The sequence below is a fragment of the Simochromis diagramma genome, unplaced genomic scaffold (genome assembly GCF_900408965.1).
Source record: "Simochromis diagramma unplaced genomic scaffold, fSimDia1.1 OVJJ01000561.1, whole genome shotgun sequence".
NCBI classification, from domain to species: Eukaryota; Metazoa; Chordata; class Actinopteri; order Cichliformes; family Cichlidae; genus Simochromis; species Simochromis diagramma.
In genome coordinates, this window is record NW_024387384.1 from 47,751 (window position 1) to 73,049 (window position 25,299).

Consider the following 25,299-nt stretch of genomic DNA (forward strand, 5'->3'; position numbering starts at 1 on the left):
ATCACAGTGACCGTTCCACGCCACATTCCTCTTTCAGTATGAGCGTTGACAGTCTTACTGGATTCATAACTTAGAGCCCACTGAGTATACTAGCTTAGGGTGCTTGGTTCTGAACTAAAGCAGCCTCGGTGTGTTGAAGGCTGCGTTCTCCCTGCTCGAGGGCCGGGTGCTGAAACATGCTGGAGATGGACTGGTTCTTATTTAGGAACAACAAGTAGGCCTGCAGAGCGAGAGCGAAGTGCTCTAATAGGGTGATATGGTACTACAAGGTCATTAAGATAAGATGGGCCCTGATTATTTAAGACCTTGTATGTGAGGAGCAGGATTTTGAATTCTGGATTTAACAGGAAGCCAAAACAGGAGAAATCTGCTCTCTCTTTCTAGTCCCTGTCAGGACTCTTGCTGCAGCATTTTGGATTAAGTGAAGGCTTTTCAGGGAGTTTTTAGGACTTCCTGATAATAATGAAATAATAAAGAAGTTCATGAAGTCATTACTAGTTAACGTTAAAGGGATGATTGGCTCAACAGAGCTCTGACTGTTTGTCAGCCTGGCTACAGAGCTGAAGAGAAACCTGGGCTTGTTCTTATTTTCTTCAATCAGTGATGAATAGTAAGATGTTCTGGCTTTGCGGAGGGCTTTCTTATAAAGCAGCAAACTATTTCTCCAGGCTAAATGATGATCCTCTAAATTTGTGACACGCCATTCATTCAAAGTGAGAATGAAGAGGGTGTTCACGGTCGGCACCGAGAGACCGACCTTTCCTCAAAACAGAACGATGCAGCTGATCCAGCGAAGTTTGCCACCAAAGCTGAGCACTGAACACGGGGAGGCTCAAGTCAAGATCACATGATCACACGTTGTGGCCTTTCGGCGTCCTAATAAGAACCAAGCACCGAGTAGAAAGAAAAAAAAATTATTGTTCGTTTGGAGAATAAAATCCTCAGCAGAAGCTCTCAGTGACTGACCCGGTCACGTGACTGCCAGTGACACGAGAGGGGGGGGGGGGGGGGGGGGTGAAGCGAGAGAGAGAGAGAGTGATAGAGGGGGAGGAGAGATCGAGCGAGAGAGAGAGAGAGAGAGAGAGGGGGGTCCGGAGTGCAGCGCGTCTCCCTCAGAGAAGAGACCGGAGCGCGGAGCCGCTGAGCGCGCACACGGAGGCACGCTGCTGATCGCTGATCACTGATACTGACTGATCGATCAGTCCATCTGAAGCTCGTGCGCGAGGAGGCGCGTTCAGGTGGGCACCTTTTTTTCACTTTTCACGTTTTCATACTTTCTGCTGTCGCGTGAGCTCGGTGTTTCCCTCTGCGCGCGCCGCTGTGAGATTAGATCAAAGTTAGAAACAGGCTGACCTCACTGCTCATCGGTTATCTCTCTCTGTCTCTCGTGCAGGCTCCGTGATGCGCCGCTCGTGCAGTAAATGATCCGAAGGAGAAGTCAGCTGATCTGAGGAGGAGACTTTGATTTGACAGCTGAGCGCGCGGACAGGTGTGTGCTCCTCTGAGGTGCGAGCGAGCAGGTAGAGCTGCACCTGCTCCACCCCTGTGGAGCTGCTCCGCCCTCCTCGCATCGCGGTGTCTCACGTTCTCTTGAAACATGGAGAACGTGTCGGTCCCGGGCGCGCCGCCTCCGCTCTGTAACGACTCTGTGCTGCCGTACTCGCCCACGGGAAACCGCTCTGACCTGAACTGCACCCCTCCCTTCTTCGCTGACCTTTATGTCATCCTGCCCGTCATCTACTCCGTGATCTGTGCTGTGGGGCTGACGGGAAACACCGCCGTCATCTACATGATCCTCAAAGCCCCCAAAATGAAAACGGTCACCAACATGTTCATCCTGAACTTGGCTATCGCGGACGACCTGTTCACGCTGGTGCTGCCCATTAGCATCGCCGAACATCTGCTCAACTACTGGCCCTTCGGGGAGGTCCTCTGTAAGGTGATCCTGAGCATCGACCACTACAACATCTTTTCCAGCATCTACTTCCTGACCGTGATGAGCATCGACCGCTACCTGGTCGTCCTGTCGACCGTGAGATCCAAGCGCATGCCTTACCGCACCTACCGAGCGGCCAAGATCATCTCGCTGTGCGTGTGGATCCTCGTCATCCTCATTGTCATGCCCTTCACGGTGTTTGCCGGCGTCTACGTGGACCCGGCTGATGGCAGGAAAACCTGCGTGCTCAGCTTCCCGAGCCCCGAGCCCCTGTGGTTCAAAACCAGCCGCATCTACACGCTTATCCTCGGCTTCGCCATCCCCGTCTCCACCTTCTGCATCCTATACACCATGATGCTGTACAGGCTGAGGAACATGCGGCTCAACAGCAACGCCAAGGCACTGGACAAGGCCAAGAAGAGGGTCACCGTCATGGTCTTTGTCGTCCTGGCCGTGTGCCTGTTCTGCTGGACGCCGTTCCACCTCAGCACCATCATAGCGCTGACCACGGACCTGAGGACCACGCCCCTGGTCATCATGATCTCCTACTTCATTACCAGCCTGAGCTACGCCAACTCTTGCCTCAACCCGTTCCTCTACGCCTTCCTGGACGACAACTTCAGGAAGGCCTTCAAGACGATGCTGGAGTGCAGCTCGGCCTGAGCACCTGCAGCGCAGAGCAGGACCACCTGTGTGGCGTTGTTTTTGTGCCACTATTCTGAGCGCACGTAAAAAACTTTTGCAGGTGCAAGTGTTGCATTTTGAGGAAAATTTATTTTGAGCAAGAAAAGCAAATTTTGAGTGAACAAAATTCATTGCTGCGTGCAAAAACTGTATTTCAGTGTTTGCTATTATCCACACACACACACACACAACAGCAGCCCCTCTCGCTCAGTTTTTGCACTTGTACTCGCTCGCAATGTGTTGCTCGTGCTCTCAACATTTCATAGTTGTGGATGATTACTATACCTTTCTAATGTGACCTTGTTGTCCCTGGCTCTCTCTCTCTCTCTCCCTCCCGCTCTTTTCCTGTGCTACTGAGTGTAACCACAGCCCCTCCCCCCTCTGCCCAGCGTAAAGCACAAGGCTCGTGTGCGGAGTGAAGCCGAAAAAAGTGAGAGAAAAAAACCCCACGGCTCGCGTCGTTCACTTCAAAGACCCGGCTCTAAGAGCCATTTCGTTCGCAACCGACACATCACTACAAACGAGGCAGGGGCGGAGTTTGAAATATTACTCTTTCTGGGTCACAAAATAAACTTTGAAGATATTTTCATGCGAGGATGTTGTTGTGTAAACTTCAAATATCTGCTCGATTCATCAAGACATCACATATTTGCCACTTTGTGTTCCTCTGCCACTGCCTCATTTGAGTTTTAGACGAAATGCATTCTGGGATATTGCATTTCGTCATTTCGAGCTGATTGGAGACCAGAACAGCCAATCAGATTTTTTTGCATCCAAGTCTGTGATTGGCTGGTTTTGTGGCACAAATATAACGGTGTAGAGAAAGAGTTGAACGCGCACGGGCAGAAATGTTGAGAGCGTGAGCAACACAATGCGAGCGAGCACAAATGCAAAAACTGAGCGAGGGGCTGCTGTTGTGTGTGTGTGTGTGTGTGTGTGTGGATAATAGCAAACACTGAAATACATTTTTTTTGCACGCAGCAATGAATTTTGGTCACTCACATTCAGCTTTTCTTCGCTCACAATAAATTTCTCCTCCAAATGCAACACTTGCACCTGCACATTTTTTTTACGTGCGCTCAGAATAGTGGCACAAAAATAACGCCATACACCTGGGGGCGGACCTCCGTGGTGGCAGTGTGCTCTGGTAGTGTCATCATGGGAACAATAAACCGCACGCTGAAAACTGATCTGTTTCCATGTAAACCCTAAATGAGCTCTGAGACTGAAGCTTTCTTTGACTTTTCACAGATTCTCTCTGGTCTGTGATGGATCAACAGAGGGGCGGGGTTTGATTTAAGCCCTCCCTTCTGATTCATCACTGATTGTTTAATGTAAATATGTAATCATATGTAGTGGACGATCACCCCACGCCCTGCCGTGGATGTGCTAAACTCCTGAGTGTGGAATTATTTGTTTGGATGTTGTTGTCATGGTTTGTGTGATTTTCTCACTCACAGCGAGTCTGTGGCTAACAGGATTAGCTCTGCAGCGTGGCTCACACCTTCCTGTGGAACCCACTCAGTTCTTACTGTGGACACTTCCACACCTCCACGGCTGAGACCATGCAAATTAAAAACACACAAAGAGTTTTATTAAACAATGAGCCAGCAAAACACGCGTAGTTTCCCCGGGACTGTTTCAGCCGCGTCCAGGACGAAGCTCTCCGAGGGAGCAGCTGCTCCCATTATTACTGACACCAGCTGTGGGAGTGAGCTTCAAATACACCTGTTTTTTTAAATATAGAAAGAAATCAGGCAGGTAACACACACACAGAGGGTGGGGAGGGGGGGCTTCTCTGGGTGGAGGTTGAACAAACGTGTGCTCGTCTTCAGAAAAACGTTTTTATGAAGGTGTAAAAAATCCAATTAGGAGGCAGCGAGCTGTGACCTCTGAGCACCGTGACCCTTCAGGGGCGTGGCTCGGCCCTCTGGGAGCACCAAACATCAATAACACAGGCTATCAGTCAAATCCTGAGGAGGCGGGCTGTGACGTGTCCCCGTGTTACTCTAACCCTAAGCTGGTGTTGAAATGAGGTTTTCTGGTCACATGACCGACTGCAGGAGCGCTGCTACATCTGCTCTGATCTGTGAGTCTATGCTGCCCCCTGCTGACCACAGGGCAGCAGCACAGCACCTTGTAACAGGTATATATGCGCACACACACAGGTACCTGCAGCTCATACAGGCTGCAAGCAGCAGATTGAGCAGCAGATGAAGGTCCGCAGAGAGACGGATCAGCAGCTCATTCAAATCTGGTGGCAGCTACAAACTCATTATTATAAATACATTTTTAAATGATGTTTGGAGCAGAGTTTCCTCTGTCGCTACTTTCTGCATATTTGATGTTATTTTAGGAGCAACATTCATCTTTAATGTAACGTTTAGTCTCGTGTCTTTGGAGATAAGTTGTGGGGTAACTCGTGAATACTCCAGAACCTCCACTGTGTGACTTCCTGCTCCCCGGTGGGAAACAGACGCTTGTGAAAAATCCAAGGCTGGAACTCGTCCGACCCCTTCTATCAAAACCACGCTGAAAAATGTGACCCTGTTGGAGTTTATGTGGTTGTTTTGCAGCTTGACAGCGCCCCCTATGGAACAAGAAGCACACGCAGCGGGAGCTCTGGAGTACATAAGATGTTCTCTGTGTAAATTTTGGGGGCAGTAAGCAGAACGCACTGGGCACATTTATTCACTCCACAGTTCAGAGTGTGGGGATGCTGGCGTGATTCCCTGGGTTTGGGACTTTTCTGTCATGTAACCTGTTCTTGTTCTTTCACAGTGTGACAGTAAAGTACTCGGTACAATGTGTCAACGCAGCGGTGTATCGTCACTTTCTTTAACTTCCTGCTTTATCAGATAAATGATGAGATCTTCTGAAGGCTTTGTGTGCACGGTTCTGACAACAACATGCTGTAATAACCCGTCTCACTGTACAGATGAATGTAAAGTCATAACTATGTAAAATCTAATGTTCTCTCACACAGAAATCATCATTTCTCATGCAGCCTGTAAAAAACATGAACTCACATTTTATTTTGAAAATCGCTTTTCATGTATTTTTGATATGTTAGACTGAGCTGCTCGATGAATCCAATAAATGTGCAGATAATGAATCGTGAGAGGAATCTTGACTTCACACTTCACACGTTCATCAAACGTGAACTCGTCACAAAAAGACAATCCATCTGTTCACGATCTGCTTCCTGCCACAGTCCAGACATGTTTGTTGACTGATGAGACTGAACTGGCTGCAGGTTCCAGTGTGAATGTGAATGGCTGTTTCTCTCTGTGTCGATGACCTGTACAGGTGTACCCTGTAACAGCTGAGACAGGCTAAACCACCGAAGTAGCCCTGAACTGGATGGATGATCTTTCTGAGTTAACTTCAATAATTACTTCCTCCAAACCATCAACGTGTCTTTTAGACCCCATTCCTACAAAACTGCTCAAAGAAGTCCTGCCATTAATTAATGCTTCAGTCTTAAATATGATCAACCTATCTCTAATAATCAGCTATGTACCACAGGCCTTCAAGCTGGCTGTAGTTAAACCTTTACTCAAAAAGCATCTCTAGACCCAGCAGTCTTAGCTAATTACAGGCCAATCTCCAACCTTCCTTTATATCAAACATCCTTGAAAGAGTAGTTGTCAAACAGCTAACAGATCATCTGCAGAGGAATGGTTTATTTGAAGAGTTTCAGTCAGGTTTCAGAGCTCAGCACAGCACAGAAACAGCTTTAGTGACGGTTACAAATGATCTTCTTATGGCCTCTGACAGTGGACTCATCTCTGTGCTTGTCCTGCTAGACCTCAGTGCAGCGTTCGATACTGTCGACCATAATATCCTATTAGAGCGATTAGAACATGCTGTAGGTATTACAGGTACTGTGCTGCAGTGGTTTGTATCATATCTATCTAATAGACTCCAGTTTGTGCATGTAAATGGAGAGTCCTCTTCACACACTGAGGTTAATTATGGAGTTCCACAGGGTTCAGTGCTAGGACCAATTCTGTTTACATTATACATGCTTCCCTTAGGCAGCATCATTAGAAGACATAGCATACATTTACACTGCTATGCAGATGACACCCAGCTCTATCTGTCCATGAAGCCAGATAACACACACCAATGAGTTAAACTGCAGGAATGTCTTAAAGACATAAAGACCTGGATGGCCGCTAACTTTCTGCTTCTTAATTCAGATCAAACTGAGGTTATTGTACTCGGCCCTGAAAAGCTTAGAAATATGGTGTCTAAGCAGATTCTTACTCTGGATGGCATTACCTTGGCCTCCAGTAACGCTGTGAGGAACCTTGGAGTCATTTTTGACCAGGACATGTCCTTCAACGCACATATTAAAGAAATATGTAAGACTGCTTTCTTCCATTTGTGCAACATCTCTAAAGTTAGAAATATCCTGTCTCAGAGTGACGCTGAAAAACTAGTTCATGCATTTATTCCTTCCAGGCTGGACGACTGTAATTCATTATTATCAGGAAGTCCTAAAAACTCCCTGAAAAGCCTTCAGTTAATCCAAAATGCTGCAGCAAGAGTCCTGACAGGGACTAGAAAGAGAGAGCAGATTTCTCCTGTTTTGGCTTCCCTTCATTGGCTTCCTGTTAAATCCAGAATTCAAAATCCTGCTCCTCACATACAAGGTCTTAAATAATTAGGCCCCATCTTATCTTAATGACCTCGTAGCACCATATCACCACAGTAATAATGCTCCTGTGGTTCCAGAGTCCACTGAGTTTTAGTGAGAAGGCAACAACAGTCACTTTAGTTTAAAAGTAAAGTTCAGTTTCTAAAGACAGGAGACTGAAAGCTTCGACATGGATACATGTGACTCTGATCATTGTTTTCAAGATGTCTCATCTGTTCTGCAAACCTTTGGTTTATTAAATCTGAACGTTTTCATACAGTAACATATTTGTACTCATCATATTGGTGATTTATTTCAGTTGTGTGAATATGATAACTGGAGAACGAGGCGAGGTCGTTGTTTCAGACTGATACCATAGGTGTGTGTACTGGGAGGCTGAGCAGAAACATTCGTATTCTTTGAAAAATGGTTCATCGAATCACTTTTAGCTCATTTTCTGACACACTGAATCTCAGAGAATGTTTGAACAAGAATATCGCTGAAATAGAGCAGACGCCCTCTTTACTATCAAAGATAAAAACCTTAAATTCTGACTGGTCTTTGTACCATCCAAAAGGATCTGTAGTTTGGGACAGATACATCAAAAAATATACAAGTACTGGCAAATATGAGAAAAGTGTCAGTTTAATGAAACACTTTTATTGCAAAAGATAATTATAGTTGGACAAAGTTGAATTTTACAACACCAAATGTTTTAAGATGAAATTCTGAGTCACAAAAATGAAGAAAATTGTATTATTCAGCTACTGTGTGCAATAAGTCAGTCACATGATCAGCTCTGTTAGCACATGTAGGCTACTCATGTTGGTATAATAGCATTCGCTAACTTTTCAGCTAATCCCAACTGGATTACGCAGACAGCTGATTGGTCAGCTGACCAACATGGTTAATGTTCGATCTGTCAAAGTCCAACACTGTCCCTGCTGTGTTTCAGTTTTCCTCAGTTGGACAGACCAAGCTGACCAATCAGCAGGCAGCACTGCTTTGCGCAGTATCCAGTGGGCGTTAACCGCCAGCTACTTCAGAGCGAAGCCTTTTCCCAAACAGTTTACACTACAACTGGGGACTGTATGCATCGTCTACATGACACCTTTGTGATATAACAAGGGGATAAATCACACCTCAGTACTGCATGAAGACTTGAATCTGTGACCTTTGCACTCAGGTCTGTGCAACGAATAAAGAAATGCAGTGACGGTACAGTCTCAGCACTTTGTTGGCTCTGCCCGTCGCCTCTGTTGGGTAAACAGAGCTGTTTCCACCCTAAACACTGTGTGTGTGTGTGTGTGTGTGTGTGTGTGTGTGTGTGTGTGTGTGTGTGTGTGTGAGAGAGAGGAAAGCACCAGCGTGGTCAGGATTACAGTATGTGATAAAATATTTCTGTCACTAGGTGGCAGCATCACCCTGCGTGTGTGTGAAAATGTGAATTTTCTGCATGTTTTTAATAAAATTATATTTCATGGGTGTCGTGTAACTTACAGAAATGAGTCGAATACATCGTGTTTGTGTGTTTTGGTTAAAGCAGCTGCTTCAGTGGGTCAAAGGTCGTCCAGGCTCACCCTGTAAAGCACACGCAGGAACCCACCTGTAGGTGGCAGTGTAAGGCCACAGTTCATTTGTCATGTACTCTCCACCATAAGTTCACACACCTCCATCTCAGCAATGAAACCCTGGTTAGAGTTCAGGCCTGAGACACAGCACCACCCTCAGAGGTCAGACGAAGGGTGGCTGTGAGAGTCTCACTGAAAATCCACCCACATCAAATCTGACTTTTACACAGAAGCCTGTTTCCAGGCAACACCAAGTATGTGTTTAATAATGCAGCCATCCAACCGTCCTTATTGATCATCCGACCAAACACCGGATCACGTCCGACTGAACACGTTCCTAAAAAGACGAGGGAGCCGTCACATATCACCAGTGGTTCTGTGATGATTGACTGGGTTAATCAATGCCTTTCTTCCTCCAGTGTGTATTACATCACAGGGGCAGAAGATCTTAATGTTGCCTCAGATTCACTTAAATAGCCAAAGATCCTGGTTGGATCCCAGAGGAGACGCTGGTGGCTCGAGACTGAGCCAGGAACAGTAAATACGAAGCTGTGGCGTCCCCTGTGACAAAGATGGCAGCACACAGGCGCTTCTATCGCTGCCTGGACTGTCGTTACATAAATCATAAAGACCGAAAATCAGTTGTGTTCTCTTTGTTTTACTGGTACATCGCATCGTCTTCTACACATTGAGCTCATATTCTTCTTAAAATTGTGGCATTCTCAGTTTAAACATCTGGATTCTAACTCCTCTGCAGAAGCCCTGGCCCTCTGTGCGCCCCCAGTGCTTCTTCACAGGCTATTTGGCATTTCCTGCTGCAACAGCTGAGTTGCTCCTGGGAGACACGACATGAAGGGTCCACTGGTAATTCAACCACAGTCCTCCTCATCCTGCTCCACTACCCAGCAGGAAGCTAGGGCACTGAGAGGCAGGAGGAAGCAGCATGCCCTGACCCCTGCTGCTTCCAGCCTCCAGGACCTGCCCCACCTGATCTCACCTTTGGTTTTTGAGACGAGTTAAACCGTGACCAATAAGGCAGTGAGCATCGTAGCTTACAACGGACAAGGCATCCAATGTGCAACGTCGCCCCCGTGAGCAGCACGCTGGGTTCTCTCTGCAGAGAGACTCTCACTCGCCGGGCATCAGCCACAGAGAGGTGCCGTTGGGTAACAAGCCCGGAAAGATCACGGCCAGCTTAGAGTGTGAACCCGCACGACCACGGCCAGTAGGCCAGAAGGGAACCGGTCACAGTCACTGTGGAGGAACTGACAGGGCAGCCACACAGGTAAGGGGACTAATGCTGTCACCCAAACTCAACCACACACAAAGTCTCAACGCAAGAGTCTGTTAATACCTGACTGTAGCTTCATCACATGTTCCCTGACCCACACAGGCGGCGCTTGACTGTTTAGCCTCATCGCTTGACTGATCCTACTGGCACCAGCAGCTAAGCTAGGCCCACGGCGATGGGAACACAGGAGCAGGGTCATCTTCGGCTCCACACCCTGAAGTCTCCGCCTCCTCCTGCTGTATCTGCACCTGCACCTTGGTCCGGCACCTTCATGACAGTGATGTCACAGGTGTCACATGACACCCAGGACCTCAAATAGACCCAGAGATCCTTTTAAACTCAGAGACGAGACCAGAGAACAATGCATCAGACAGAAAGAGCAACAACAAGGGTCAACAGCCAGAGTTTTAGGGTCCAACAGCCCATTTTTAGCTTGTGTAATATCCTGAGTTATTCGTAATTAGAGCCATCTTCTTATATTTTGTAACTGGCTGTTGTTACAGTCTTGCAGCATCTGTGGCTCCATAATTTCCTCAGGGATGAATAAATATTGTGATTCAATCTTCACTTTCATCAACACTGATTGCACTCCACAGACTGCACAATGCTGAAAACGGTCTCAAACACGACAAATTATCTCCAAATATCCACTCTAGAGTCTAACTCTGAACTCCAATCAGCTTTTCTCACACTGAAAACTCAGTTTCAGCTCTGAACGCGTGCACCCTGAGCTAATAAGCAGAAAGACATCAGAGATTCACCATGGCAACAGCCTCCAATTCAGTCCAATGAAAGCGGACCGTGAAGGAGAAAAGAGGGATTTTATTTATCCTCGTCCACTCAGGCATCGTTTAATGGACTTCTGCTTCACAGAGAAACCAGCTGGAGTCCAGCAGATGTTACACACTGACCGACCCGACGGTTTACTGTCAGACTCAGACTGTTAATGATGTGTTTGAACACCTGAACATATTCAAACATTCAGACTGTCTGCAAGAGCAAACAGTACCTTTAGACCATGGCTGGTCTCAGTGGCTCTGTGGTAAAGTGGTTAACACAGTCTCTGGCTTGAGCTCCAGAGCAGCCACGTCAGGGTAAATCAGCGGTGGCGCCCCCTGGATTCTTAAAGCCCCGTCAGACTCATTTTCACTCAGGTATTCCCGTCACTTCAAGCATGTGTTTGGTTTAAACAGGGATTCCTGCAGAGAACTTTTTTATGTCAGCGTAATAAAGTCAGAGTTTTAATGAGGATGTGATCACAGCAGGATCGGACATGTGGCCGCCCTTCGGCCCCACAGAACCAGAGTCTGACCCTCGCTGCCTTTAGTCCACGTGGCCTTGCTCCCTGCGGTGTCTCAGCACAGCTCGGCCCAGCATCAGCAGGAAAAACACAGTCGTCATGGCAGCATACGATCCCAGCACGGTCTGCACGGCGGCCGGAAAGTCGGGATGCGACAGAAGCGACTGGCTGCCAAAGTGGGGGTACACGAGGAGGTGGATCTCTGCCGCCCGGCGACCGTGCAGCCAGCAGTAATACACACCTGCAAGTGTAAAGACACCTCAGTCAAACTGAGCAGCACAGAGGTCGGACCTCATCATTGTCACCGCTGAACTGAAATATGATTCAGAGCGTCTAAATAACAAATCTGATGCGCGCCAAACACCGACTTCAGATGGAGCATCAGGTAAGAGCGTCTGCGTGCCCTTCCTCACCCATGACCCCCTACTGTGGGCAGTGACCACCCTGTGATTGCGTGACCCCACACTTCCTGCACCCTCCTGGTTGAGGCACTTCCTGTACAGGGAGGAGACCCCAGACATGCACAGATTAGGTGGCAAGTCTGGGATCCCCAGGATTCTCCAGGGTTAGCTTCACAGCTTCACCTGCTGCCACCATAAAGTTCGGAAAAGGGTGGAGAAGACCCCGAGTGTAAAGAGTTATCTCAGAATCAGCAGCCAAATATACTCACAAAGAGACATCTTGAGTAAAGGTCACCTGATGTGAGCTTCATGACCGGACAATGAGATGAGACCACCTGATGGGGGCGCTGTTCATACCTGAGTCCTGCGTTTGAGCCGGCTGGAACAGCAGGTGGTGCCCGGTGTCTATGAGCAGTCTGAGGTCTGCGCCTGAAGAGTGTTCAGACCTGTAGATGGGTTCGTTCCCTCGGTCCCAGGCGACCGCCATGTCAGGGCGCGCCCCGGGACAGCCCAGGGTGAGGACCTGCCCGTCGGGATGGGTCAGGTAGTACAGAGGTAGCCCGGTTGGCAATGAGGCAGAACTGTGACACAGAAAAACCCAGAGGTGAAACATCTGAATTCAACAGCAAAGAGCACCGCAGGAAATCTTCAGGACACAATCTCAGAGATGATTCACGGAGACATTCGGACACTGTGGTTCCAAGCAGGGCGACCACGCGTCCATGTGTCGGAGACGACAGGTGAGAGCGCACGAGGGTCACCACAAACAAAACTTTACTGGCACAAAACACAAAAAGGAAAAAACTACACGGGAACAAAGAGAAGACCAAAAACAAAGACTACATCTACACAGGGGGCTGACTCCAAGCCAGGACATGACAGGAAGTGACACATACAGAAGAATAGCATGACCGACAGGAAACAGGTGAGAGTGAAGAGACTGTGTCATGAAACCAGAAGAACAAGTTTAGCATGAATAACTAAATAACATGTCAGACAGACGTCCACACACGGACGCGTCTCTGAGTTTTAGCTTCAATAACAAGAAAATAAAACCATGACTCTGGTTTTAAAGGAGCCCCCGTGAGGTCCAGCAGCAGCAGACGGGTTCACCATCACAGCGATGGTCACACGCCGCTGGGAATCTAAAGGCCTTCTTAATAATTCGATCTTCAGAGAGGAGGATTATGTAAATGTTTCTATACTGACTGCTGACAATCAGACTGGATTGAGACAGGTTGTGGATCATCTTCAGTATTTCTCTGCAGGTCCGGAGGTGAACACAGAGGTCAGCAGGCTGAAGTGTTCAGTGTGTTAAATGTAAACTGTAAATGTTAACACAACATATCCACAGGTTAACAGACACAGCAGCGATTCCTGCACTCTATGACACGGGCTCATACTGAATACTGTATACGAGCTCTGCTGCTATCGGGCCAATCAAAGTATGCTAGTAAGCCTTTTTCACATCACCATTGTCAAATTCTAGATAAATACAAGTTTCTAAATTTTACTAATTTCAAATTATTTAAGTCTGCCTGTCGAGTATACAAAGTTTTACATGGTCTGGCACCAGTGAGTGATTTTATTAAAGTCTTCACCTCGACTGACCCGAGCCACTGTGAGAGGGGACTGAATCTGCACAGATGCTCTGTCGTGTCAGGGAGTGAAAGAGTTAGTGTAAAAAGGGAAGCAACTATTAGTGTAATGGGTCAGTGCAATATCAGGACAGTCAGGGCATGTGCAACACTGGGGTTTGTGCAACATAACTGATGTGTTTCTGTTACTGATCTCTATACTGTCCTCTGTGTCCACTCGTCATGTTCTAGTATAATGTGATCACTGTTTTTGTCCTTGTCACATGACCTGTAAATAGTGTCTCTGTATGTTTTTGCTAACGTGTGTGTGTAACACCAGCCTGCCAGAGGGTCTGCAAAGGCTGTAATCTGGCATATTTACATTTGTTAAAATATTCATTAATATGTAGAGCCCCTCTTTCTAAATAAAAACAATTATAATAACTAAAAGTTCATTACTGAAAAACACTTTGACCCCTGAAGATCGGGGGACGTCCAAACCGAGAGACATCAAGCTTCTGATTTGACCTCTGCTGACCTCAGACTTCCTGAGTAACAGGAAGTCTGTAATTGTGCACAGTGACAGGCTTGGTGCTGGACGGGTGTCACGCACACGCTCACCTGGACCCAAAAAGAGACATCAGACCGAGCAGCTTGGAGGGCGGGGCCTGGGACGGACACGTCATATGACAGCTTCTGACCTCCAGCTTTGCCGCGACTCTGCTTTGCTTTAAACCGAAGGCTCTTGGCACCGCCCCTGAGCCGCAAGAAACGACCGTCTGATTGGCCCGCCTGTAGCGCATGTTCAGGAAGCGGGAGCGTATGTAGCAGAGCCCGGCTCGGACCTGCTCGCCCGGCACGCCACAGCGGTCGCACACAGACCACGGCTGGAAGCTGGTGAAGAGGCGGTACAGAGCGCTGAGGTCGGCGCTCTGGTCCCGTTTCCCGTCGCTAGCCTCTGAAGCGAGTCTGCAAACATCAGCTGATCGTTATTTCTTAAATATCGATTGATTATTAAGCTTAAACAAGCAGGTTCGTGGTCGTCATGAATTCAGCATGTACTCAGCGCACCTGTTGGTGAAGCTGAGCGTGGGAGCCTCCTGGATGTCCAGGTCGTAACCATAGAAGAAGTCTTTGTGGGCGGAGCCACAGATGTAGATGCCTGCATCATCGGGCCCAGCTCTGAAGATCAGCAGGCTGAAGAGTCGGATGGAGAAGCGACTCCGCAGGTCTCCGCTGTGAGGGACCTGGCTGGGATCGAGCAGGTGGTTGCCATGGTGATCAGTCAGTGCTTTGGTGTCCTCTGATCGTTCCAGATGTTTCCGGAAAAACCAGACAACCGACTGGACCTGAAACCGATATTTGAACCTTTTTCAGTCTGCACAGTTGGAAGAGGTTCTTAAATAGACGGAGGGGCTCCGGCTAGAGCCGCTACTCCTCCACAGCGAGCGCAGCACCTCCCGGTGAGGTGTGTCGGACGCCACGGTCATCCTCGGATGGCCACCGGCGAGGGGGAGGGGGTCCTGATACAGTTAAAACCATGAAGTCGTAAATGAAATCTAGACGTTTGATTTGACTTTGTGCAGATGGAAAACCAACAGGAATAAAATAAAGAGGAAATGTTTTTCAGGTTGGTGACATTCGTTGTCGCAGTTTGCCTCACGGGGCTTCGATGTTTAAGGCATCGAACGTCTCAGAGTCAAAAACTTGTGTTTTCACTGTAAAACCGAAAGCTCACCTCCAGCATACGCCCTCCATACAATCATATCAACAGACTAAAACTAAACTCTGCAAACTGAAACAGATTCAACACAAAATATGAACCAACACTAACTGGATATTATTAAAAGTACAGTTTCTCTGCGCAGATACCTGACACCCCAGGTGTGCAGTAGAAAACAGATGGTTAGTTACTCGCGTACTCTACCTGCTCTGGTTTGCAGAGGCAGGGCAGCTCCACGGTGACTCCTGACAGGTAGGCAGCGTTGGTGAAGGTCAGGAAGGCGGGACACGCCGTTCTGGCAAACACGTCCTGTTTGTCTTCAGGGGCCTCGTAGCTCCACGCCTTTGGAGTCAGGAAGAGGAGGAAGAGCGGGGACAAGGATGGGAAAGGCATCTCTGAGGAGGAAACAGTTTTTTTAAACAGTCTGAAGAATGTTTACTTTCAAAGACAAACTGATGAGCTGAACTGTCCACTCCAATGACCTGCAGGAGTCTAAATATGTCTGCGGGATCTTTGGGATCTCTGCTTCACTGGGTCCTTCCCCAGCACCTCCCGACAGATCTCCATCTTCTTTTCTCTGTCAGCAAAGCAGACAAACTTCAGCTCGGTAAACAGACACACAGTATCGCATCAGCAGCGTCTTCACAGAAGTACAAACCAACACCCTGCAGCCTTGTTGATTGGTTCCTGTCAGTCTGATATCAGATTCAAAGCCTGCAGAGCCACGAATCATGTGGAGGTTTCTGTGAGGGCGCCCCCTGCTGGGCCGCAGGTTTGTGACAGCAGAGCTTTTAGCAGTGCTGGAGGTGTGAGGGCTGCACTCAGACGGGGAAACACTTCACACGAGTGAAGAGCACTACACAAAAGCTGGTCTATTTATCGTTCCCATTAACTCGGACGGTTTCTCTCGTTCGTTCATTTCCCCTCATTTAGAAATCGAAACACAAACTTCAGAGAAAAGTGTTGTGAATGAAGCTGAGCCATCCCTTCATGCTCAGCTCGCTAAGTTCAGGAGCAAGTTTGAGCTCAGTGCTGGGAGGGAGTCAGTCACACTTTCACCAGTTCAGTTTTATCCTGCTGTGGGACCAGTTCTCCCTCTCCACCTATCCCCAGCTGTGACAGCTGGGTGTTTCCCAGCGTCAAGGTGATTTCTCTGAGAAGAAGAAGATGGCGCACAGTGCCCGGTGAGCCCATGGCACAGAGCTGCTGCTGGCTTTCTTTTGTGGAGCTGGACGATCGGACAGCGGCAACACGGCAGCAGTGGACATGAAGCGATGCTGAGCCGCTATTGAAGTTCACGAAGAAACAGAGATTCTGGATCATCCAATTCTTAGGAGCAGGCAGCAGAAGGGAGGAACTCCTGATCCCAGAGTCGGTCCATATTCCAGGATGACGGTGGGACAGTTTGAGCTCCTGTTTTTGGAGTCAAGATCTGAGGAGCTAGCAGCAGCTGCTACGAGCACACCTGTCGCTGAATGCAGTGACTGATAAAAGCTTCGTCCTATAAAATTATGAGAACATGTGAGTCTGAAAAACATTTTAACAAATGAAATATTTGCACAAATTTTATGCGTCCAGAGTGTAAAGACTGCAGAGGGGGAGGCTTCAACGAGTACAGGAAAGACAAACCTGGAGTCAACAGTAATGCACATTTACTCGCTCATAATGAAACAAACTCACATATTTTCATAAGGTGGGAGATTCTCGAGCAGCGAGCACGACTGAACCTCAGCGTGTGGCCCCAGGTGTGAACAGGTGAGAGTAATGCAGCAGTGATGAGGCTCAGCAAACGTGTTTCTGAGGAAGGTGAGAATGAGTGCGCCTGCATGCGTGGCGGCTGAAAGCGCTGAGCAGCTCTATGAATAGGGATGGGTATCGAAAACCGGTTCTTGTTGAGAACCGGTTCCCACTGTTTCAATTCCTTGGAATTGTTTGCCATTTTTGCAAACGATTCCCTTATCGATTCCAGTCGCCCTGAATGACGTCACCACGTTGCGGAGCGTCATTTACCCAGCAGGAAACACGGCGCCTACGCACCACAAACGCTCAAAAGTTCTCGCTGCAGTCTGCCGGTAGCGTCTCCTTTCAGGCCAGGATAGACGAATGTCACCGAGCAGTGACTCAGTTTGTGGTCAAAGGCTTGCACCCATTTGCCACAGCAGGTGATTTTCAGTAAGTGAATGTGTTTAATTGTAGGCAGGGACATTACTGGATATTCTTGTGTAATTGCTACAGAATCATTTATGTTATACTTTGTTATTGCTACAGAAGAATATTCATTTTATTATTTTACATTTACAATGTTTTTTCCTGGGGACCCTGTAACACCCCATTGAAGAGCCGTAGGCTGGATCTCTTAAGATCTCACTGTTGGGTTTGTAAGGCCATGTTACTCCTAAATTTCTATCTTGTTCAAAGAGCAGATATAAAACAGAGTTCTAAGCTAGTCGACCTTAGTGTTCTCCGTTTTTAAAAAGAATCGATAAGAGAATCGGTAAAGAATTGAATCGTTAAACAGAATCAAAAATGGAATCGGAATCGTGAAAATCTTATCAATACCCATCCCTATCTATGAACGCGTTTCATTTATTCAGCGGCTGCTCGAGTGTTTGCTGATGTTAAAACGTGTCACTCTGCCACTCTGCTTCCATTAGCGTTTGACATTTATTTTATTTGCTGCTTCATTCTGTTCCCTGAAAAGACAAACGTGTTAAAAAAAACATTTCCCTCACTTAATGCTGTCAGCGGGAAACAGGACGTTTTACTCCAGGAAGGTCTCCCATTCAAACCAGCTCTTATCCTCTGACCAGTTCATCCATCCTGTGTCAGGGTCATGGAGGAACTGGAACATAGCCCTGCTACACCTGGACAGGTGGCCAACCCGACACATGGTTAACACAGAGAGACAGATGACCATCCACGTTCACATTTGGAATCACCAGATGACCTAACCCCACTAACTGCGTGTTTGGACTGTGGGAGGAAGTCAGAGATACTGGAGAGAGCCCCAGGGAGAACATGCCAACTCTGCTCAGTTGAACCCTGGACCTTCTTGTGACAGCCCCAACCACTACATCACCTGCTGCCACCTGCTGCCACCTGCTTATGGCGATACCACTACGTCTCTCATCTGAGCTTTAGTTTTATTTATAGGTACCAAATGGCAACAGCAGTCACTTCAAGGCACTTCAATCAATCACATGACCAACGATGACTTTCACTGAGAACATGGAGGGAGGACAGCCACAAGTCTGAGTCTACACCTTCACAAACATGTGCGTCTGTGTTTGTGGCTCATGCACCCACAAACACAGACGCATGAAGAAGTAGTGCTATGTAGTGCATGAAATAAACTGCAGAGTGGTGCCAGTGTTGCTCGTTAATACAGCGTCCACATCAGCACAGCAACGTCCTGAGCTCTCATCTGTGGAGATCACTGAGTGAACCAGGACTGGCCCTTCAACGTTCTGGTTCAAACTACTTCCTGTTTCCTCTTTAGCAGGGCTGTAAACGCTCACCTGCACAGTCACCTGCTTATCTGTCCTCGTTACAGCTGCAGAAACGTGCACACACACTAACGAGGACTACAAAGATGCATTTAATGCTATGCAGCAGGTCTCGCCGGTCTCTGTTATAAGAACTCCAAATGTCATTTCTGCTTTGTGCTGAAAATAATTCCTCGTGTTCAGAGAAAGACGAGGACGAGTGGGCTGAAGCAGACGTTTAATGGACCTTCAGAGCGAGCCAGGGCCTGTAATGGTTGAGAGACAAACACTGACGGACCTGAGCTGCAGAATCAATGCTATTAGTTAGTCAATAACCGGGGAGCGGGGTCCGATACCTGAAGCTGCACCGATGTGCTGTTTGTCTTTAGTTTGTCACATTAAAGATGCATAGGATGTAATCACAGTGTCACTGCTCTGATGAAGAGGAATGCAATGAGATGAAGAGTGATGGGAGTAACAATATTACACAATAAACTTTCTTTGACTGATGAAGGGCGTAGAAACATCACTGCCCTCCCCATGATCACATGGTAAAACCTGAAGCGTGCTGGCGCCTGCAGCTAACCTCGGCAGTGTGGAGGCTCTCTCGCCGCACCACCTGAGCCTCCAAATAGAAAGTGGACCAACTGCAGTCCTGCAGAGCGGCTCAAAGATGACCAGAGCGTTTCATAAAAGCAGACATGCTTTAATATCTGAAACCCACAGGACGGCACCCACACATCGCACTGAGCTCAGCTGCTCCCCTCAACGGTTTCAGCTGCTGTTTTCTCTACGACGAGCCCCGGCGGCCTTTTAGAATCAGAGTCAGCCACTCTGACTCCACTTTAAAAAATAAACCTTTTATTTTATAAATAGGCAGTACATACAAAGAAAAATAAACCAAAAGTGATGCCACGTGCACATGTTACACATGATATAACAGCAGGGGTTCATCAGAGCGACAGCCTCGGGGAACAAACTGTGCCGGCTCGTTTCAGTAAACAGCGCTCTGCAGCAAAGTCTCCCTTCATCACTTCATGCATGTGATTTCTTTATTGTGATGAAATCAGCAGCCTCACCTTCACCTGCAGCGAATCCTGTAGCAGCAGCTGACGATTCATTCATCTCACTGAGAAAACCTGATCCTCCTGCAACTTTTACTGAACCCACAGAGACGTCACTCCTCCCTGACTGGATCTGAGTCCATGTCCACACTAACATGTTTTCATTTGCAAACTTCCGTCCACACTGAGACGGCGTTTTTGGAACACAGAGCTTTTGAAAAGGCTCTCCAAAGCAGATACATTTGAAAACGCCGTTTTGGCGTGTGGACCGTGAAAACTGAGGCAGTTTTAAATGTTACGATGGTCTGTCTCTCTTCCATTGTTTAATGCCTTTTTCTCACTGTGTCAAGGCTTCATCATTCACTGCTGCAGAACAGCGGTTTGTTAACCCATGTTGTGTTCCCTGAAAAAGCCTCTTTGAATAATCTGAAATGCACATCATTTTCAGTTTTGGGAAACCTTTTTTTAACGTCTGGCCGTTCACCACTTACCTTTGTACTATTTCAGCTGTTCACTGGACTTGAGCGACGTGAACTGCAATGAATAACTGGAAAAACTGGGGGTGACCAGTAGTGTAGACAAAGACACACACGTACAGTCCTGCCCTCATGCATACATATACAAATACAAAGCACTCCTCAGAGTGCCCAGAGCTGTTTGCAACCTCAGAGAGGCAATCGGCCCCAGGCCCAGGTCCAGGGGGGACCTGGGCCCAGAGGTGAGGCTGAATCAACAGACCGTCCTCTGGCACATCCACCAAAACACAACCCTGGCGACACACCACCCGTGACCCAAGCCCCCCATGCCCAGCCAGAACCCCAGCCCGGAACCAAAGCACCCTCAGAACGGGAGGATTGCCTTCCTTACTGTGTTGGTGGAATATTACTTTCTCCTACTCCCTTGACAAGTGCACACTACAACTATAACCCAGTGATCCATGCCACTTTGCGAATTTGGAAACAAATAATTAAGCGCTTTAATCTGAAACCACTATCAGTGTGTATCCCTGTTACATCTATAACCCTCCTTTCCTTCCATCATGTGCAGACGGAGCTTTGAACGTGTGGCATGAACTGGGAATTTGTAAATTAAAAGACTTGTATTCAAACGATACCTTCATGTCATTTCAACAATTCAAAGATAGATTTGGACTACCGTGCAGCCATTTTTTTTTATATCCGTACACATCTGTCGCAGTTTGAAAGCATGCCATCCGACACCTTGGATAGATGCCTTAGTGATAGCCGGGGGTCCGAACAGAGAGTCTCATTATTCTATAACTCACTACAGGAGATGAGTACACCTTCTACTCATCCAATTAAAGAGGAGTGGGAAAAGGAATTTGGGATCTCCCTATCGGAATGTTTTTGGCAGGTCTTTCGCAACATAAATGTGCTTTTTATTAATTCCCGTCATTGTTTAATTCAGTATAAAATTGTACACAGGTTACATTACTCAAGGGAAAGACTTCACAAAATGTATCCAGACTCCCTTCTGTGGAAAACGTGTGACACATTATGGAAATCTGTTACATAGTTTTGCACTTTGTCCGAGGCTTCAGGGTTTTTGGTGTGACATATTCACCCATCTGTCTAATATTCTTAACACCAAGATTCATCCAAATCCAACAGTAATTATCTTTGGGCTCTCCAAAGAAACACAAAGTTTACAACATGCTCAAAAAGGTCTTGTGTCATACGCACTGATCATCGCAAAGAAACTGCTCCTGTAGCTTTGGAAAGGCAAAGAGGTTCCTGTGTTGAAGATGTGGCTCGCAGAGCTTACAAATACACTTCACCGTGAAAAAATAAGATACACCATCAATGGCGATGTGAAAGATTTTGAACTAATTTGCCGTCCTGTACTTGCATATCTTGGGATAATGCAACTTTCTGGCAGTCAGGGAATTGGGGTCCAGGTTGGGTTTGGGGTTTTGTTGTTGTTGTTTTTTTTTCTTCTTCACTTAAACGGACTTGAAATCTACTTTAGATACCATCTAAATCATCGATTAGTGGATTTTTTGTTCGTCTGTTTATTTATTTATTTAGAGAAAATGGGGGCACAAGTCTTATTAACCTGGAACGACTGTGATACTTGCTTCTAATAAAAGATATTTGAAACAAAGCACCCTCAGAACCACAACCCCGCCCTGGACCCATCCAGGAGCAGCATGGCTACCAAGCACAGACTCCCCCAGCAGCAACCACCAGAAAAACACCGCCCAAGAGCCACCAAAGCCCCATCCAGGTCTACACCCCCCACACTGAAGCCCCCCAAGAAACCCACCCCTAGCGAACCCCCAGATGTACGGTGTATTTAATGATTTCTCTCATCTTTTTGTTGTTTATTTGTTATTTCTTACATTAGTATGACTAGCTTCTACAGCTTACACCAGCCTCCAACTAACAGACCTCTGCGGTTTAGTGTTCAGTGCCACTATATTAAACTCATTCATATTCCTTCTGCATCGATCTTAATGGCATCCATTCACGTCCCGTTAACGGGTGTGGCTGATGGGGACCGGGCCTGTTAGCGGTATCTCAGGCCTTCTGGTTTCTTCTCAGATTAAGCAGGGTAGACACTGGGAGGTCGAGGCAGTTAGAACTGGGCTTATTCCTCACCCATCGGCTCTGCACAGCCTGCTGGGTAAGACCCATGGGATCAGGGTGAGTTAAAGGACCGCTGGTCCCACCAGACTGACAGTGTTCTCCAAGGTAATAAAGATATAAGGTTACAAATCCTTGTTTTAACCTCACACCGTCCAATCACACTGCTCAGAAGGATTTTATCAGAGCACTCACACATTTAAAATTCCAGATTCTGGCTTTGTTAAGTCTCAAGCGAAAGCCTTCATAAATCAGCCCCTGGAACATTTTGGCTTCTCCAGCAGCTCCCCTCTCATCCTCTTCATTTTTCTCCACCCTTCACCCATCCGTGAAATCACAGCATCCCTGAAGCCTCAAATACATTTAACTCTTTCACCTCCTCACGTTCCTCTCCTTATATCTGTCCTGCTCTGAATATCCTCCTCCTCACCCTCTGCAGTCTTCAGACTCTGTCCTCCAAACCCTCAGACTGACGCGCTGATATCGCTGACATTTACTCTGCTGTTAAAGTTTAATCTAATTAAACTCATATGCAGCCTTCACCTTTTTCACCTCCTTATTTCCTCTCCTCCTCCTTCCTGTTGGATTTCCCAATTAAGTTAAATGTCAGGTCAGCCCAAACTGAAGGTCCTCATTTTATTCATATTATTGCATTACCCTCTGCAGTTCCTGCATTTCAGCCCTTTAGCTGATTTCTGATCACTTGAACAATCCAACATCTTAAACAGCTGCACCGCTCAGATTCCCTGCAGTCTTTAAATGCACCATCAGAGCTGGACTGAATAGATTTGATTAATAAGAGCTTCTGTTATTTTTGTCAGACTAACGGTCCCATGACAGCTGCGCACAGACTTGTCTGGAAACTGAAGGGTTTTTGATTGGATGATAGTATCGATATCCATAAACCAGCTCGTTTTCCCCAGTGCCCTAATGACCTACCGGAGACTCCAGACTTTGTTTCTGGGAATAATTTTAGAGCCATCCATGAGGGTTATGTTTTATACCTGAACACTCAAAGATGAATCTGACAACTCTCAATGAACTTTAACCTTTAAGAACCATCATGTGACTTTGTCCCCATATTTTATTCACAGGAGCTCACACAGCTTCAGACGGATGGAAGGACAGGCAGACGGACAGCCTGATGGATGGATGGACAGATGGATGGGTACTTTATTGTACGTACTTGACTCAAGCCATGTTTTTATCATTTATTGTGAAATGCAAAGGAAATCCAGTCAAATAGTTTACTGACTGTGGTCGTCTTTCCTGATTGTTGGCGTGAGAATGTTCATGTTACACCGCTGAAATGATGGGCCAACTCATCTCCCGTGCAACATATTTATTTTTACAGAAACCTGTAAAGAGAAGTGTGATTAATCAGTTCTTTCGGCGCGCGGGCCGTACGCTGCCTCTTCACCACTGACACTACTTCTTCTAGTGTAGCTGACATCACTTTATACAAGTAACTTATACAGCTTCATATTCACATGCACCACTCTTATAAACTGCTTAAATCACAAAAATACATTTTACTATACGCATGAATAACATAGTGAACTCTGATTACAGTTTTATCTTGTTTTTACAACTGTTGTAATCTATTTAGGAACCTGTCTTATTAACACTATTTATTCAACTCTATCCCTTTCAAATAAACATTTTTCTTAACATATTTCTATAGCATTCACTCTTCATGAACTAAACATAAAGCAACTTACATTTCTTGTATTGTGCAACACATATTAAGTGTGGCTTTAACCCAAAAATACACCTGCAATGAACTCACAAGCTTTAGGTACAGTCTAACACTTGGATCGGCACAGGTTAACAACTGGACCAACTTGGAAATTAGATCTTTAGCTTAACATTCGCCACAAACAAAACATTTATCATTAATCGCCACTGCTGTCTGTCACTTTTAGAACCTCTGTTTTATATTACCAACCACCCAGCTTACCTGTAAAGACAGAAAAATGTCTGATTAAGTGAGTGTGTCAGTTCTGCCTCTTCACCGCTGACACTGCTTCTTCTAGTGTAGCGTCAGCTACCGATGCGTACAGGACTGAGCGCCCTCTGCTGGTGGAACTTATACAACAGTAAAACTGACATTACGGTGACCTTACTAAAAGAAAATGTCTCTGAGCATCAAATAAAATGGGGGGCTACTATTTTCATCTCTGTTTTTAACATAGTGCCACATTCACAAAGGTCGATAATGTTTATACAGCACTGTGCAAAAGGCTTTTCACTTCTTTACATTTTGCTTCCAAGGAGCCAAACTTCGTCTGTGCTCTTGAGCAACAGTTTTTAAAGTTCTTCTTTGGATATCGGCTGCTTTTCACTCATGTTCAGTCCCTGTACCTGAGCATTTTCACAGGAGTGTTTTTAACCCCTGAACTCTGACCTATGAAGCACCGAGCTCGGGGATGAACCAGTGTTGTGTCTACACATAACAGTAAACTACCTGTAACCCTGACACGAAAACCACATTTTGAGTCTCAAAAACGCCTTCAAACTCGTGGGGACCCACGAGGGCTGTTTGTCCCCACAAGTGTAGTAAATTACCAATTTCTGGTCCCCATGAAGATGTTAATACAAGTCCACACTCACACACACACACACAAAGACACACACTCACACTCACACACTCACACACACACACACACACACAGACACACACTCACACTCACACACTCACACACACACACACACACACAGACACACACACACGCACACACACACACTCACACACACTCACACACACACAGACACACACACACGCACACAGACACACACACACAGACAGACAGACACACACGCACACACGCACACACACACACACACACACAGACACGCACACACGCACAGACACACACACACACACACACACAGACACACACAGACACGCACACACGCGCACACACACACACACGCACACACGCACACACACACACACACACACACAGACACACACTTGGCCCTCGGAGCAGATCCACTTGAGTTGCTGGCAGTG

At 46.9% G+C, this 25,299-nt stretch overlaps 2 protein-coding genes and 1 long non-coding RNA gene across 3 annotated transcripts; 1 reads left to right on the forward strand and 2 right to left on the reverse strand.

The window, feature by feature from the left end:
- Window positions 1-1,013: 1,013 nt before the first annotated feature.
- On the forward strand, window positions 1,014-2,737 carry npbwr2b (neuropeptides B/W receptor 2b). The gene is made up of 2 exons (XM_040009769.1): window positions 1,014-1,238; window positions 1,394-2,737. Exon 2 carries the CDS (start codon window positions 1,598-1,600, stop codon window positions 2,597-2,599), a length of 1,002 nt encoding a protein of 333 aa, XP_039865703.1. The 5' UTR covers window positions 1,014-1,238; window positions 1,394-1,597; the 3' UTR covers window positions 2,600-2,737.
- A 5,219-nt stretch (window positions 2,738-7,956) lies between these two features.
- LOC120720152 (Ig-like V-type domain-containing protein FAM187A) lies at window positions 7,957-16,018 on the reverse strand. The gene is made up of 6 exons (XM_040009772.1): window positions 15,611-16,018; window positions 15,333-15,523; window positions 14,477-14,754; window positions 14,027-14,374; window positions 12,186-12,409; window positions 7,957-11,668 (listed from the first exon to the last, which is right to left on the reverse strand). The coding sequence occupies exons 2-6, from the start codon at window positions 15,519-15,521 to the stop codon at window positions 11,451-11,453; spliced, it is 1,257 nt and encodes a 418-aa protein (XP_039865706.1). The 5' UTR covers window positions 15,522-15,523; window positions 15,611-16,018; the 3' UTR covers window positions 7,957-11,450.
- On the reverse strand, window positions 9,044-24,990 carry LOC120720153. Its single transcript, XR_005692818.1, has 3 exons — window positions 24,748-24,990; window positions 18,147-18,153; window positions 9,044-9,055 (listed from the first exon to the last, which is right to left on the reverse strand). It is a non-coding gene; the product is annotated as an uncharacterized LOC120720153 (long non-coding RNA).
- Window positions 24,991-25,299: the final 309 nt, after the last annotated feature.

Excerpts from the sequence above, each read along its gene's own strand:
- LOC120720152 (XM_040009772.1), bottom strand. The coding sequence starts at position 15,521 with ATGCCTTTCCCATCCTTGTCCCCGCTCTTCCTCCTCTTCCTGACTCCA. Across the intron at positions 14,375-14,476 it reads ACGCTCAGCTTCACCAACAG|ACTCGCTTCAGAGGCTAGCG; the intron begins GTGCGCTGAGTA and ends TGATGTTTGCAG. Across the intron at positions 11,669-12,185 it reads GGCTCAAACGCAGGACTCAG|GTGTGTATTACTGCTGGCTG; the intron begins GTATGAACAGCG and ends TTACACTTGCAG.
- npbwr2b (XM_040009769.1), top strand. The coding sequence starts at position 1,598 with ATGGAGAACGTGTCGGTCCCGGGCGCGCCGCCTCCGCTCTGTAACGAC.